Source organism: Hemicordylus capensis, chromosome 4 (assembly GCF_027244095.1).
Source record: "Hemicordylus capensis ecotype Gifberg chromosome 4, rHemCap1.1.pri, whole genome shotgun sequence".
Taxonomy (NCBI): domain Eukaryota; kingdom Metazoa; phylum Chordata; class Lepidosauria; order Squamata; family Cordylidae; genus Hemicordylus; species Hemicordylus capensis.
This window is the reverse complement of record NC_069660.1, coordinates 165,279,619-165,297,312: the sequence shown is the minus strand read 5'-3', so window position 1 is coordinate 165,297,312 and position 17,694 is coordinate 165,279,619. Positions and strand designations below refer to the sequence as shown.

Here is a 17,694-nt window from a genome sequence, read left to right as displayed (position 1 = left end):
GACGGCCACCACTAGTACTACTACTACAATTGTCAAGAGTAGAGCATCAGCTATGGAGCAATAGTCTGACTAAAGTTCCGTGAAGTCCAGGGAATATTTAAGCAGCTTCCAATAATGTGATTTGCCAATATGATTACGGCATCCATGGCACATCATGAATGAATGTTTGACAGAAGTCCAAATAAACGAAAAACAAACTTTCTTCGAGGAGCAACAATCTCCGAGTACTGATAGCTATGGCGGTCAAAAAGAAACTGATTGCAGAGACACCCAACCGCCGCTAGAGGCTACTACAGTCACGTGCGACAGGCGGTTGCTGGCGTCACGAGGAGCTAACGAATTCTACCCGAAGCTGATCTACGCAGGCGCATAACCCACTATTTATGGATGATGGAACCACTATCCAGATCAAGTGAGTTTCTCATAAAGATATAGAAGTACACAGAAATAGGCGAAGTGTCATACTTCTTCCAGTTTTCATTTAGAACAAATTCAAAAGAAGACACCTTGTATGATACAATGTGAACTAAACAACACACACTTACTTAGGCTGAGAGTCTGATGAGACCTCCGAGGTAGATATGCTGAGAGTATTCTCAGGGATAGCAGCTACGCTAAAGGAATCTTCATTCAAATCCATTGAAGGTTGAGGCTCAACCTCAGGAGTGTTTAATTCCCCCATGTCTATGCTCTGTTAAAAAAAAACACTTTAGAATCGGTTCTAGTATGCAGAAGTTTGCAGAATTTTCTTTTGGTTACTAAAAGCAAGGAAACATAACACAAGCTACAAATTTTCAATTTCACTTAAGTCTAAAACTAGGCTCTAAGGCAATTTTTTGTAAACACTACCTTGAATTCTTATAGTTGAGAACCTAATCTTATTCAAGTTAAATATCCTAAATGCTATTTCAGAACATATTTGTCTTTTGAGGGGGCTTAGTAGCAGAAAATAGTTATTTATATCCTAAGTAAGCTTGGTATCATGAACTTTTCTCCTAAGGAACCTTAAAGGATACCATATTGACAAATCTAATCAAATTCATAAGGGGGGGGGGAGATTATGATAGTCAAAAAAAGGAACAAAGCTTCAACAAATCCTTGATTTAATATCTCTTCTGGAAGGCAAAGACACCATTTGCACTTCCCCAATAACTTCCTATAAGTCGAGAAAGTAAAACTGCAATTCACTTGCTCAAAGCATCACTATGTACACCAATAGTGAATGCAGGTAATTAACCATGTATCAGTATGGTAATAAAGATGGGGCCACCCAAATTAGGGTAGACGTTTCTACATACATGTGTTCATTTTTTTTATTGTGAGATTCATCTTATTTCAGATGAATAATATTGTTGCAATATTATATAAATATTCTTATTTCAATATTGAGATTCATCTTATTTCTTTTTTAATGTAAGTTGCTTTTTTGTGGAAAAGTGGTATATAAGTATCATTACTACTACTACCACAAATTAAGAGAGAAAATGTTTTTAAAATCCAAAACACAGCTCTGAGAGCTTTCAGATCATATAGAATATTGAGGTCAAAGATAATTCATCTGATTGGAGAGAAAAACTTGCAGGAGTGGAGCAGGGGAAGAGAAGGGACATATTGCTGCAACTAAGAGCTTGGCTAAAAACTTGGATTTCTCCATTTCCTATAGTCCTGCTCTGGGGTGGCGAGGGGAGAAAGAATCTAAAGGCTACCAGAAGTAAGGCAGGGTGCATGAGGCTATTAAGTCTATTGTTGAAACATGGAATGGAAGGGTTCAGATTTGTTTGTTTTAAAGCAGGAAAATGCAGGGCAAGGAGAAAGGCAACTGGCCTGCTCATGCCCCCAACACTTCCCCTCTCCATGAACACACCCCCAACACACACACAAATACACACACACACGCACACGCAATAGCATGCTGAGATTCAGGACTAGCAGTCAGCCCCAAATCTGAATTCTAGTGAAATACAGCATAACAGAGGCAGCATCAAAAAGTGGGAAAGAAAGTGGTGTCTTTCCCCCCTTCACTAAACTTCCTCTCCACAGTGAAGCCTGAAGCACTATAATGGCTCCCATTCCAGGCGGGCTGGAGCTCCACACAGGAACATTCCTCTTAGGGGCCTGGGATACAATGCCACATTTTGTTGCAGATTACATGTGTTTTAAGAAAAACAAAGTGAAAAGACTTGCCTGTTTTTGCTTTATGCAGTCAACTGAACATTCTTCTTCAGGATAACTATTTGTATTCAAGTCAACCTGTTCTAAGGATTGTGTTCCAATGGATCTGTCAATCTCCTCCTAGTTGAAAGATGCAAACATGTATCTTCACTTAGATGCATCAGAAAAGTTTAAACTTTTACTTGAAACAATAGCTCTGGCATTTTTAACCCTAAAGATTATTCTGTGATCTTTTCTTTATGTTTTAGAACTGAAACCGAACTCTAAATAAAGCATAAAGATGATGGACAAGATGTGAGGAGAAAAAACTAACTCTGGAGACCAAATTGTGTCAGAGTAACACAACACTGTCTATGTATAGCAGGCCTGCTCAACATAGCCCCCCCCCACCAGTGTTTTTGGACTACAACTCCCATAATCCCCAGCCACAGTGGCCAATAGCCAGAGATTATGGGAGTTGTAGGCCAACATTTGCAGGAGGGTCAAGGTTGAGCAGCCCTGATGTACAGTAATATGGACATCTTCCAAAGTTATATGATCATGGACACCTTTGTAGTCCATAATCCATACTGCACTACACATTGATTGGGCTGCCCTTGAAGACAAGTCCAAAATGCAGGCAATTCATAACTAGTGCTAGTCACATGAAATTACTAATAGCACTTTCTGCCAGTTGCTTCCAGGTTAGGAACACAGCAAGCTGCCTTATACGGAGTCAGCTCATTGGTCCATCTAGCTCAGTATTTTCTACACAGAGTGGCAGTGGCTTCTCCAAGGTTACAGGCAGGAGTCTCAGCCCTATCTTGGAGATGTCAGGGAGGAAACTTGGAACCTTCTGCATGCAAGCATACAGATGTTCTTCCCAGAGCGGCCCCATCCCCTAAGGGGAATATCTTACAGTGCTCACATGTAGTCTCCCATTCAAATGTAAACCAGAGTGGACCCTGCTTAGCAAAGAGGACAATTCGTGCTTGTTACCACAAGAACAGCTCTCCTCCTTAGACCAGCTCTCCTCTTAAATTAAAGATGCTGGTATTGACATTTAAAGCCTTAAATGGCTTGGGCCCAGAGTACTTTTTAGAGGAGCACTTTCTCCTTTATAAACTTATTTGGACATTAAGATCTTCTAGTAAGGCCCCTGCACCAGGTGTCTTCCCATGATAGGGAGAGGTGTACATGCACAAGGAGCAGGGCCTTTTTGGTGATAGCACCCCAGTTGTGGAATGCTATTCCCTACAAGGAGTGCATAGTTTACTCCCCTCTGGTTTTTCAAAGGATAGATTTACCGTGTAATCTTAAACTTTAATAAGGCAATTCCACCATCGACTGACCTAGCATAAATCAGACAAGCACAAGGGAGGAGAAAAGCTGAAAAAAGCCACTACCTCAGTGTCCACAGGAAAACTGCCAACACCCTCCCATGGAAGGGGCCAAGGTACACAGAACAACATGCTCCCATGACATCAATACACCACACCATATACACAAAACAGTTTAGCTTTGGGGCACAAGGATGCCACAACATCTTCTAGTGCATGAGCTACTGTGGGGAAAGCAGCACGAGGATGGAAATAGCGAGCCAGCTCCACTGAGGGGGGTTTGTGAGCAGTATTCCCTCTAAGGTGTGCACATGTGCGTGCACTCACGAGTGTTTTGATGTCCTTTCAGTTAATTTTAGATCCTGCTCAGGTTGAATCAGGAAGGGACCATTCTGAATGCACATGCACACACATTGCCTTGATACTGCCACCCAGAACTAGGGATGTACATGGGTCCGGACCGGCACGGGGGGGCGCGGTCTACCTTTAAGGGCGGGGGGTGGGTAGAACTTACCCCTCCCACCACTCTTCCCCCTCTGGCGCTGCGTTTAAAATTGAAGTTTTCGGGGCGGCAGCGTTCCTCCCTGCCGCCCCTGCCCCCGTCGTTGCCCGGAAGAAGCTGTAATAGAAGCATGCATGCGCACAGGTCACACGCATGCTGTGTGTGATGTATGTGGTGCGCATGCACGCCAGCGACAAGCACACACCGCGCGCATGCGTGCTTCTATTACAGCTTCTTCTGGGCAACTATGGGGGCAGGGGTGGCAGGGAGGAACGCTGCCGCCCCGAAAACTTCAATTTTAAACGCAGCGCCAGAGGGGGAAGAGTGGTGGGAGGGGTAAGTTCTACCCACCCCCCGCCCTTAAAGGTAGACCCCCCCCTCGGTGCCGGACCGGTCCGTTTCCGAACCGGTTTGGAGGCCTCCAACATGGCCTCCGAACCAGTTCATGCACATCCCTACCCAGAACAAAAATCATTCTACCCACAGATGAAAAAGATTAGTGGGAACACTGGTTGTGAGTGTACTTAGACACTCACAAAGAAATACACTGCCTTTCTGAGCATACTTCACAAAGGGGAAAGACTTCCTTGGGGGGCAAGGCACATGCAAGACACACAGGCCTCCCCAGGGAAGGGTTCAAGTTCCCCTAGAGAAACACCACCCATTTGCAGGAAAGCACCTTTTCACCAGAAGAACCAGCACAAATGACAAAGGGAACTGAATTTGCACTCATGTGGGCGGAGGGGGGGGGGATGCTGATAGCTCACCACACAGAGACACTGCTCAAATGAAGTTCTCTCCCTCTGAAGCATTTACATTAAATTCATGATATTTACAGTAGAATTGAATTTGCTAAGGCAAGCTCTTAAGCAAAAATACAGTCAGGAAAAACTGAAAACAAGATTGCATGAATACAGACCAGTTCTACCTCCTGTTACTGCCTTAAGAGATTACATATCCACATTCTCAATTCTACATCACACAATTTCCATCAAGACTAAAAGCAGAAGCATGGAGTGACTGGACATTATGATCTGTTAGTTAACACCTTATACTGAATAAGATTTAGTAACCGTTTCACAGTTTTAAAAGAATGTGATAACTCTGTTGCCTTTGAGGGGTTTATGGAACTGTTTTAGAAGATCTGTAAATTAATTTCAATAATTTCACTTACATAAACAAAAGGTATACAAAACTAAAAGCCATTTGGACAGGATGGGCTGGTTCAGATAATTCAAAACCTTATCTTGCTCAATGACAAATGAGCCTGTGAATGGCCTCCTCCCTACCACTTGTTCACTCAGCTAAATGCAAACTTCATTTGTTAAACCAGTCATCTTTAACCACTTGCCACTGGCACCTGGAATTAAGGCTATGGTGAGGGGCACTGGAGAAGGTTCATTTTTGAAACAAACTTTTTTGCTATACCTCAGTGAATAATGGCAGCTTCAGCAGTGCTGATAAATTCTTTGCAGCTGGCTGCTGCCAATCATCATCATCTTTTTTTTTTTTTTAAGATCCAGAATGTGCCAGGAAGATACCCTTAAGATCAGGTTTAGGGGCATTTTCTGGCTCAACCTAGAGTTTAAAAGAGATGGAGATTAGCAGCAGCAATGTCATCAATGCCTCAAATGCTGCTGAAGCTGCTGCTCCCACCAACTGAGTAAACAATGAAAAAGAGTACCAAAAAGTTAATTCGTGTGAGGGTATGTGGGTAAGAAGGTTAAGTGCTCCCCTGCACCCTGAAGCACACAAATGTAGCCTTTTGCAGGCAAGAACAACTGGAGGGCTTAATTACAAAGCTGTGTTATACTACAGTTTCTTGTGATGTTCAAACCGGGAAACTATGATTGAAGTAATTCTAACAAACCAAGCTGTTTCTCCTTTCAAATATAAACTCTGAATAAACCTTTTAACAGAATTCTACAGAAAGGACATTTAGAGACACATTAATACCTGTGGTCAGGAAATGTGCACAATTTTACTTCTAAGAAAGTTTGAAAGTTTGCTCTATGCATACTGTAAAGTAAAGTGTGCCAGAGCCCTGTGGTTGTCTTTGGTAGAATACAGGAGGGGGTTACCATTGCCATCTCCCACACAGAGTGAGATGATGCCTTTCAGCGTCTTCCTATATTGCTGCCGCCCGACATAGGAGTATCCCATAGTCTGAGGAACATACCAGTGGGGATTCGAACTGGCAACCTCTGGCTTGCTAGTCAAGTCATTTCCCCGCTGCGCCATTATGTGGCTCTATGCATACTGTAGCATATAGTTATTACCTTTTCCTGGATGTTCTCATCTGCACTTGCCAAGGGACAGTTTTCTTGTGGTGAATACAAAGATGCAGATAAAGGACGCTCTTCACAAAAGACATGCCAGCTGGGAAGCCTATTAAAATAAGAATGAGCACCACACTTTTATATAATACAGATAGGTTGCTAGTTGTATTCATATCATATATGCTGCAATGGTAGGCAAAAGTGGTCAAGTATGACCTTCTGAAACATTAACCATTCTCAGCATTTTCTCTGTTCTTCCAGTCCCCAGGTTGCTAAGTGATATGTGCAGGACTAAGAATGATCTGGAGCAGGGCTGCTCAACTTAGGCCCTCCTGCAGATGTTGGCCTACAACTCCCATAATCCCTGGCTATTGGCCACTGTGGCTGGGGATTATGGGAGTTGCAGTCCAAAAACAGCTGGGGGGCCTTAGTTGAGCAGGCCTGATCTGGAGGTTGGTTATGAGGATATGAAGAGGGATTTCTAGGGGCAGTCAGAAATGTTTATAGTTGCCAAATGCAATGTATATTTATGTAGTGGTGGGGAGGTGTTAACACCGCTGTAATTATGCAGCTCTACTGCTTGACAGTTTAAGGAATGTTCTATTAGTTATTAGGGTACAACATTCCTCCTTAAGGGTCTCTAATCTTTTCAGTTTGACACATCTTAAAAGCATGAATACATGTTGCAAGTAAAAACTTTTAAACTTTTGTTTGAAGTGAGAATATGAAGAGCCTTTTGAAAACAACTTCATCAGATTTTTACACCACTCATGATATATAACAGAGGGAAAAGCAATGAACCCCAAAAATGTCTGTATTCCTGGATAAGAAGTCACTTAGATGAGCAAATGACTTGGAGACAGGGAGGAGAGCATGTTGGCTCTCACAACAGACACATCAATACCATAAAACATGTACCAGCCCACAAAAATAGTGAGGCCATTCACACGGCCTAGCCCGGTGGGGGGCTGGCTAAATTCCCCTTCCCCACCCCCAGACTGTTTTGTTGCTGGGAGCACAAACTGCGCTTCCAGACAATCCACGCTGAGTGCTGCAGTGTGGAGCTCTGGAGGCTAGGATGATGCATCCCGTCCACTGGAGATCCCACAATACACCATGCAACACACAATGCATTGGAGACTCTCCCCAGGAAATGGACACTCTAGGAACACACGATCCTGGAGCCCACTTCAAAGAGGAACTAGTCGGCGCTGCCCTGATTGGGCCTGATCCTGGCCGTTCTCATGCACAGCCTAACCCATCTGGGCTTCCCTAGCGGTGTACGTGAGAATAGCATCACTGGGTAAGACCTAGACTCAGTCATCACTGAAAAGAATGAGAAGTTAATGGGACTTAATTAGTCAGCACTCATTTAAACAGACTTGGCGGCACACGTTGCCTTTAGCCAAGACTTCGTCTGAATCCTGCCCACGGTTAACACTTCACATACCCATGTGTCACAGGACAGCTTTTTACATGGCAGCTTTCTACTGGCATCAGTGTCAGATTTAGGCACAAGCAAGCTAGAGCTTAGGGCCTCACACTATGAGGGGCCTCTGAATACAGAAAAAGACTAAATTGCAAGTTTTACGTAACTGGTTGAAAAAATAAAGGAGAAAGGAAAAATATCATCGAAGAGTGTATGCTTTATTACTGTGATGATTGAGGTAGTGTGCTGTTTTAAGAGATAATGTTACATTCAGGAGGGAAACATCGTGATATACAGAAGGAGGAGGAACAAAGGCCACAATACAGAAGGCTATAAGGGTGCTCGGTTAGACAAAGCGGTCAGTTTGGTGACTGGAACTGTAAATAAAGTATGTATAAACACCACAATTGCCATACATACATTGTGTTAAGTACAACATTGACATTCTATGTATCAGGGACATAGCAAGGCTGAAATAAGCCCCAGGGGAGGAAGCGGAGATGGGGCCCCTCGGCCCCTTGCCTTCTTCTTCTCCCCTGCACCTGGTGTCTCTGCTGTAGAAGAACTATATAGACTTGAGGGTGGGACGCATTCTTGGCATGCCTTCCCTCCTATGCAAATAACTACATACACTCGCCACACTAATCAGAAGCCAGTAGCTTGCCCCTGAGTGGGGGCGGGGGGGAGGCCCTTGGGTCCAGGACCACCACCCCATTGTTTTTCAATTCCGTAATGCTGAACTGTGTAACTGCTCTTGTGTTTTTGTACATTTTTAAACTTTTAAAGGAAGTTTTAAAGTAATAAATCATAATGTATTTTTAATAAAATACATTTCTAATGCAAATAGGCTGATTGCAAGATAACTGTTTTTCTTAGATGTATTAGTTTTTCATTGCATTTTTGTCAAGTATATATGAAAAAAGTAAACATTATAACAAAAAGGATAATAAAAATAGAAATATATTTTTTAATGCTATGGAGCCTCAAGCTTCACATTAGAGCCTCAGCATAGTTTAGGCCCTGCGTGGCACGCTAGGCTTCTCTTCCTAAAGGAACTGCTTGCCTTCATCATGTTGAAGTTCCATCAGAAATCCTCATCAGAAACTTGGCAAATACCTACAATTTGGAGTATTCACATTTCAATGGACCCTTATATGCTAGTGCAGGGAGCATGCTGCTGTTTGTAGGTAGCAAGGTGTTTTTCAACTTGCTTTACAGTTTTGTCTTATTAAATTCAAGGTCCAATCTCTCTTTCCAACCATGATTTGATTTTCTGTTTCAGGACAGAATCACAAAATGCTTAAATCTATTATTAAGAGTGTAGTCTCTCAACTGCAATGCCATTGAAATAATCCTACATAGGGATGTGCACGGAACTGGGTGGGGGAGGGTGCACTTACACCTCCCTTGGCTTTCCCCCCACCAGCGCTCCATTATTCAAGGCTCCTTTGGGGTGCAGCATATCTCCTGGTCCCCTCTTTGCCTGGAAGTACCCAAAAGTACCTGGCGCGTGTGTTGTGCACGCATGTCAAGAGGGCACATGCACCCAGCGTGCGCACACGAGGTACTTCCGAGCAAAGAGGGGACGGAGCGGCAGAAAGGTATGTTGCTGCCCCGAAGGAGCCTTGAGTGACAGAGCGCCGGTGGGTGAAAAGTGAAGGGAGGGGTAAGTGCATCCTCCCCCATGCTTAAAGTCCAATCCCCCTGCCTTCAGACCAGCCAAACAGCCGGTTGTTCGAGACAGTTCGGAGGCCCTTAAAAGGGCCTCCAACCAAGTTCGTGCACATCCCTAATCCTAGATGCTGGTTGTTCACTACATCATAGGGTTCTTATGATTAACATAGATGATAAGCAAACAAGGCCTCATTTCCAATTTACAAGCCAGGGAGGCAATCAGAAACAGAACTTGAAAGATGAGCTCTCTTTCAGTGTTTTCAATGGCTGCTTTATTGAGATTACTAAGAGCATGGGTCTCAGAGCATGGTCCAAGGACACACGATACAGTCACCTTGCTGAAACTAAGCAGGTCCTGGTGTGGTCAGTGCCCCTGGGTGGGAGACCCATGTATGCCACTTTTGGGGATGGGGCCATAGCTCAGAGGTAGAGCATCTGCATTACACGCAGACGGTCCCATGTTTAAATCCCTGGCATTTCTCCAGGGAGAGCTGGTAAAGACTCCTGCCTGAAACTTTGAAGAAAGCCACTGACTGTCAGTGTAGTGGCTGCACAACTTTGGCACTCCAGCTGCTGTTGGATGACAACTCCCATCATCCCCAACTTTTGGCCACTGTGGACAATACTGAGCTGGATGGACCAGTGGTATAAGGCAGCTTCCTATGTTGCTATCCATCCAGACTGTAATGTTGGGATGAAATAAAAGCCCCCATCAAGATGAGTGGGGCAATCCGATGCTGTTGCTCTGATGCACAGAGAGCCACAGTCTGCTTTCCAAATACAGTGGTCCCTCTACTTACGAAATTAATCCGTTCCGAATGCACATTTGTAAGTCGAAAAGTTCGTAAGTCGAAAAGCGGTTTCCCATAGGAATGCATTGGGAACGGATTAATGCGTTCCGGAGCCTAGAAAAAAGACCCAGACCCCCAGTAAGGCTTGCAAACTGCACAGGAACATTTCTTTTCAAGAATAAACAGGCAGTAAACAGGCAGGCAAGTCAAGGAAACCGCATGTAAAATTCGTAAGTCGAGGAAACCCCATCTAAAAATTTGTAAGTCGAAAAAACCGCATCTAAAACTGGATCTAAAACTGCCGTTTGTAACTCGAAAAATACTTATGTCGAGTAGTTCGTAAGTCGAGGGACCACTGTACTGGAAAAGATCAGCCCTCCTCCTCCTGAACCACTTGCCTGAGCCCACCCCAGTGTTCTCTCCGCACACCAAACCCAAAGCTCCTTCCCTCCACACTTCCAGAACACAGGGAGGGAACTAGAACCATTTGCCCTGATCAACTTCAAGAAGGCAGAGGATCCAAAGGGACAGATAGCTGCTACTAGTGCCAAGCTATTTTCCAGAACAATGCTAATGGCAGCTATTTCCTTTCTCCCTCCTGCATGTCTTTATTTATTTATTTATTTATTTATTTGAGACAAAAATGGCCTCCCAAAGCAGTTACAGTAAAATTCAATATACAGCACTGCGGATGGGGAGGCACTAAAAGTCCCTGCCCTGAGACTAGAAGAGAACAAGAAGTTCAGCTGGGACCAGGCTGGTCTTCCCACCTGGTGCTCTCCTGATGAGAGAAGTGATGCAACAATGTACTCATTGACCTCTGGTTCTCTAACCAGTGACAGAGGCCAGAGTGACCTTGTCCTACTGCAGTCCCAGGGCAACTGACAGTTGGAAGAGAGGAAGGAAGCAAACAAGCTTCATCTAACTGCTTCAAGTCTGAGAAGAAAAACCAGGCCCATAGAAAGTCTCCACAGTGCTGCTATAGGGACTAAGCATGTGCTTTCAGTCACAGGGGGAGACAGGGTAGAGAAAAAGCAAGAGACGTTGGCCCAATCCATCTGGGAAAGCACAACAGGACTTGTGGGGCTTGCATCCACTTCCTATCCTCCTAGAGGATAAAAATGGAGGAGAGAAACAGCCACACACTGCCTGCAGAGCAGAGCTGTGCTAAACAGGGCTCTGTTTAAGAGGCTGTTTCTTTCCCCTTTTCTGCAAAAGTATGGGAAGTCTTAAATGAGAGGCTGCACATAGGGCTACCTTGCTTGATCATCGGGGAATGGTTCTTACTCACCAGGCAAGCAGTTCTTTGCAAACCTCCACTTAGCTGCTCTCCAAAGGCAACAGTTGATCACCAGCAGTCAGACACCTTACCAGATCCACACAAGTGAACAAGCAGACAGACATTATACACCTGGATTATGGGCAGACCAGCAAAACTTAAGACCCGGGGGCCAGATCTGGCCCACAGGAACTTTTTTGCTGGCTCCAAGATAGGAGTATCCTACAGCAGGAACCATGAACAGCAGGATCCATGAAGAGCTCTAGGACTGCATGCTTAGAATTGGAGCTTAAAAGCAACTGTGATTGAGGAAGAGCAGGAGATGACTTGGTATTTATTTGGGGCTGGCATTATCTCCAGATGCCCCACTGACTGAGCAGGGATAGGGCCTATTTTATGGGCACTCTCCTTGATTAAAATTGTGGGCCCCTTGACAGGGCAAAAGATCCATAAGTAATTAATAGTTGCTTCCATTAATGTTTTTAATAATTTTAATGTCAAAATGCACTGAAAATTGACCTCGGCCCCTGCATGCCAACTCATGGTTGGTTCTGGCCCACTGGGGCATTTGTTGTACGCCCCTGATTATGGGGAACAGTGCCACCTTTAGCATGGCACAGGAGTCTTTTTTTCTTACGACTCACCCTATTTCCAGACATTTGAACACTCCTTGCTAGTAGTACATATTATTTCATCTCTATACATTTCTCACTGCGGATGAACTACACAAAGTGTGCCGCATAAAGAAGCCTCACACTAGCTAAAAGCATTATGGCAACTAGATACAAGCTATAATAAACTGTTCTATGGCAATGTAGTTTTTCTGGTCCTCCTGAACTGCAGGCTAGGCTCCTATTCATTGAGTTTCTCAATTTCGCCAGAGTTTACACATTTCAGGAGAATTTATGCAGATAAGACAACCTGCACACGATATTCACGACTACTAATCTGAGGACACAAGCATCTGCTTGTTCTCAATTAAACAGAAGATGTATAGAGTGGATAGATAACCCAATTAAATTTCAGCTGTAAGCTCTTCTTTTTAACATAACATAGTTTAACACAAAATGTAAACATGGCATCTTAAAACTAAGGACCTTCTTATGAACTTCTCCAACCTTCTCTCTTTTTAGTAAAGAGAAGGAACTGTGGCTGGCGGGTGGGGATCTCCACCAGTCATTACACAACAGAATTGCTAACATACTTTTATTAGTGGAAGGCCAAGAACTGGCAAGTCATCACAGGCCTCCTCATCTGATCCATCCAGGTGACTTTTTACTCCTCTCTTATGGCCAGAAAAAACCTGATCACTGTGACTGGCAGTACTCCAGTCATAAATATTTACTATCCTGACTACTTATCAAAATATTCAGTATTACCACTTTGTTAAATGTACTTTAGTTGCTGGAACCTGGCTTCAGTCGTTATAGTGCAAAAATCATCTTATGAAGCAGAATAGGGACGTGCCGGAACACAGCATGTGCAGAGGCCATGCGTGTCCTGGCGTCATGTGCAGGGGCATCTGGGAGACACCCCACCAGCATGAAAAGATATCCGGGAGGCGTGCTGAGATTAAGGAAGTGGTGACGAGTGGAAGGCGCAGCAGGTATGGACCTGCTCTCCCCCTCGTTAAAGGGCTGAGGAAGCCCACATTGGTGAAGGGAATGTGCCGGCAATTTGGATGCCAAATCACATTTCTGAATATCCCTAAAGCAGAGTCCTTCTGCTCAAAGAAATGGAACAGAAGAATCTATACCACGATATTTAGGACCAGTGATATGGACCTAAAGCTATCTCCACTAACTGATGGAGATTCCAAAACCATAACAAAGAAGCGGTACCAGGAACTAGCTCTCATACTACAGGCCTTGGCAAGTTCTCTTTGCATCTAGGAACCAGGCCAATAATTTAGGAGCCAGACAATGGACACCTGACCAAGTTACTGGACATAGTAACTGACACTGTGTGTGTGTGGCGGGGAGATAAATTAGCTTCTCTTTATCCCCTTACAGGTAACATAGTTGAAAACAGAAACAGGGCTGCCTGGAACAAATATGTTATTAACTGTACCTCTGAATATCCTAATAGTCAGCACCATGACTCCCTTGGCAGATGGGATCTATAAAGTCCTATCATAATATGTCTTATGTTCTATAACTGCAGAACCTACACAAACTGTGAAAACTCTCATTCCAAAATATTATTGGTTAATTTTTCTTGAGGCCAGAATTGTTCTTGAGGTCGAGGGAAGTGGAGAGCCTCCTTCCTGGTAGGAAGGTCACAAATACAAGTGTTAGCTCACATGCTTGGATATTTGTCATCTGGAGACACTGCAGATGCTTTGCAAGCCATGAACACTTCCAGGCTGTTTCCCTACCTTCCCTCTGTGTCTGCAGGAAAAGACACCTGGAAGACCCCACCAGCCACAACTGTGTTTCTATTTGTGGACTATTTTCAATGTTAGTTTTATTGATCTACCAATACACTATATAACCATGCTCATGCAACTTTTTCTTCTTCATTCTAATAGCTAATTATTTCTGGCCAACAAAAGGGTTATTAACAAAAGTAAATAACCCAACTTTTAACTTACTTCATACAAAGCAGGTTTTAACTTACTTCATACAAAGCAAAGCATCCTGCATACATGCCCACACTTAAGTGCTGACCAGTCACATGTTGGAATGTAGAAATGCTGCTATGGCAGTTTATTTTGTTCCATTTCTGAGCCTCTGGGGCACAATGCAATATCTCCAATTTCCCTCCCACACCGGATAGGTCAAACCATCATACTTCAGAAAGATCCTCAAGACTTCACAGACAGCCCACACCACAAATCAAGGAATTCCTTATAGGAGAGAACCAAACATTCTGGGGGCATATAACCCCTGCTAACTTGGCAAAGAGGCACCTTTTAACATGGTGATTCTCTTTTATTTAGCAGGGGGAGAGTAAATGGCGCTATCCACCCCCAGCACAGTACCTCCAATGACTGTTGCTGGTGTCTATTTTATGTTTCTTTTTAGATTGTGAGCCCTTTGGGGACAGGGATCCATCTTATTTATTATTTCTCTGTGTAAACCGCCCTGAGCCATTTTTTGAAGGGCAGTATAGAAATTGAATTAAATAAATAAATATACAAGATCATTTAAAGGTAAAGTGTGCCGTCAAGTCAATTTCGACTACTGGCGCCCACAGAGCCTGTGGTTTTCTTTTGGTAGAATACAGGAGAAGTTTACCATTGCCTCCTCCTGTGCAGTATAAGATTATGCTTTTCAGCATCTTCCTATACCGCTGCTGCCCAATATTGGTGTTTCCAATAGTCTGGGAAACATACCAGCTGGGATTCAAACCAGCAACCTTCAGCTTGTTAGTCAGGCATTTCCCCCTATGCCACTTAAGATTACTGTGGTACCTTTTAACCACCCTGAGATGCTCATAATCCAGTTTGGTTAAAAGTGACTTATTTCAGTTAGGACTGAATTGTTTAATAGTTTAAAACTCTTGCAGATAGATTAAAAAGGCATCCTCAACATTTTTAAAGTGTTAACTTTAAATACATACTCTCTTCAAAACTGCAGGTAGCAGATACCACCTTAGAAGAGGCACTTGTCTCTTCACTCCCACTCAGGTGGTGATGCCTCCTGACCAACAGATGATGCCTACTGTGACAAACATGTGACTTCCGCGAACAAAGAACATTTCCAAATCTGTTGGTCAAGTCTTGTACAAATACATGAAGATTTAATCAACTGATCTAATCAATCAACTAACATTAGTTGATTAACTGACTAAGATTTCTTTAATTAGGTAATAGCACTGCTTTCAGTGCTACAGATGGAATAATTCATTCTAGGATACATACTCAAGTCTAATGAGGATTAAGACTCCCTTAACCCAGTTAACCACTTTGTCACACTCCTGCTAGGATGGGCAAACCTCCCACACCAGGAAAAAATGTGTTATAGATCAGATGTTAGGAGCTGCATAAATCAAAACTAAGGTACAGTTAAAAGCCAATGATACCATTTAACAGCAAATTAATGTTAAAAAATGAACTGTAATTAGTTTATACTACAGGGTACAACCACAACCAGTTTGTAATGACACCAGTGTTAGATGGCACTGTATACCAAGCTCAGTTCTTAGAATTTACAAGCTAGAAACAAAAAGGTCAATAGCACACAATACTAAGAGTGTTTGAAGGCATGAACATGCCACAACCGTCAGTCACTTTTTAGAAAAGCATATTTGAGGTAATTTAGACCTCTGTCATACTTTTTATTTTCTTCAATTTAAATAGCACTTAACTCCAATTCCTCTTTCTGGCCACAAATAAATCATGGAGGATGATCAGTGGGGAGTTCAGTGAATATGTGCAAGAGCCGGTTTGACACCTCCTCTGGGAAGCACTAAACCGGCTCGGGCACTGGCATTCAAACCAGCTTGGCGGGATGGGGAGCATTTTCCTTAAACAGCCTTACCTGCTCGTCCCTGCCCTGCCGCTCCTCCGGTAGTGGCACCCGCTCTCCAAACAGCCACGTGGGGATGCAGTGCTGTTCCCTGCAGCTTTCGCTTGATGTCGGCATGGTGTTGCTGACCACGTAAATGGCCAGTGCACATGTGCACTGGCCATGTGCGTGCCTACACTGTGAGTGTGCCGATGCACTGTGAGTGTGCCAATGCAGAGGCTGCAGGAAACCATGGAGCAGGAACAAGCAGGTAAGGAGATCTTTAAAGGTAAAGTGTGTCCTCGAGTCGGTGTCAACTCCTGGCGACCACAGATCCCTGTGGTTTTTCTTTGGTAGAATACAGGAATAGTTTACTATTGCCATCTCCCGCACAGTATGAGATTATGCCTTTCAGCATCTTCCTATATCACTGCTACCCGATAGAGGTGCTTCCCATAGTCTGGGAAACATACCAACGGGGATTTGAAGCAGCAACCTCATGCTTGCTAGGCAAGTCATTTCCCTACTGTTCAGAGGAAACGGCTCCCTGCTGCCCGAGCCATCCCTGCACAAACCTAGAGTGCAGAACATAAACACCAAAGCAACAGAAAACTGGCTCTCATCACACTCCATCTGTATTCTTATTGTAAGTGTTACTGGATAGAGGAAATATTTTATATATTTTGATGCCCCTACATGTTAAAACTATGAATTTAGAGACATAGAAATACATATGTTTACATCTTTTCAGCCATGGCTTAGGAGTGAAGCAGGGATTACAGTCTACACTGAAAATTACTATAAGTAAGCAACTGGGGTGGGTGTACATTATAGTTATTCCACATTAATCAGGAGACACAAATACGTCTAAATAAGGAACAGAGCAGAATAGAGAGGGACTTTTTCACCCAGGGAATACACTGAGAAGTTATAACCCACACCAATTAATACCTGGAGCCCAGATCTGCCCTAAAGCCACGCCCGCGGAGACAAAAACCTAACCCCCCCCCCCCGCCTCCGCCATAGTATGGAAGGAAGGTAGTAAGCAGGAGGAGGCCATGGTGTGGAAAGGGCTCCACATCTCTCTCTCTCTCCGGCGCAATAGGGATACTAAGAGGGGAACACGGGCTGGGACTGAAGTTAAAGCCCCTGAGCAGGAACCGAGTCACTGATTCGAGACACCGACCAGGAGAGTCAGGAGTGGGACGCTACAAGTCCAAAAGCACAAGCAGACACGGCGTGACATGTACCGGGCTCGAGAGCCACGAGACGGAAGAGAGATCCGGGACTGGGAGCCTGGCCACGATCTCTACCCCCGCCACGTCTACACATGCAGCCGGCCGAGGGACTCACCCGAGCAGACAGCCAAGGAGGAAGCAGGAGGAGGCCAGGAGCAGAAGCCGGCGGGGCGGCTCCTTCATCGTCTCCCCCGTCTGCCTCTTCGGGCCAGGGAGCGGCGGCGCATCCTCTCGGCGGCGGTTGCTGCTGCTGCTGCTTGCGGAGTGGACGGGCCGAGGAGCGCCCTCTGACAGGACAGCCTCCCGGTGGGTTGGAGGCACTGGGGCACCCCCCTGACCGGCCCCTGCCTTCCCCCCGCGTCCCTCAGCGCAACTCGGCGGCGGCGGCGGCGCCCGTTGCTCTCGCTCAAGTCCTAACGCGATGAGGTGGAATGTGACGCGTCAGCCAGAGCGGAAAAGGGGAGGGTCGAAGAAAAGGGGTCACACGGCTGCGTACTGCGTTTCTTCCTTACGCCCCACCCTCCTCCTTCAAAAGTAAACGATCCGATGGCGACCACTGC

The 17,694-nt window shown here is 44.6% G+C and overlaps 1 protein-coding gene across 2 annotated transcripts in view; it reads right to left on the bottom strand.

Moving 5' to 3' along the window:
• The window catches only part of SUCO (SUN domain containing ossification factor), a 62,837-nt gene extending 45,180 nt beyond the window's left edge, over positions 1–17,657 (bottom strand). The window contains exons 1-4 of one of the 2 annotated variants that reach the window (XM_053245757.1): positions 17,250–17,657; positions 6,273–6,381; positions 2,185–2,292; positions 546–691 (exon numbers count right to left, since the gene is read on the bottom strand). In XM_053245757.1, the coding sequence (XP_053101732.1) occupies positions 546–691; positions 2,185–2,292; positions 6,273–6,381; positions 17,250–17,317 (431 nt within the window). In that variant the 5' untranslated portion in view covers positions 17,318–17,657. The remainder of the gene's footprint in view (positions 1–545; positions 692–2,184; positions 2,293–6,272; positions 6,382–17,249) is intronic. The other variant, XM_053245756.1, reaches the window with a different exon arrangement.
• Positions 17,658–17,694: the final 37 nt, after the last annotated feature.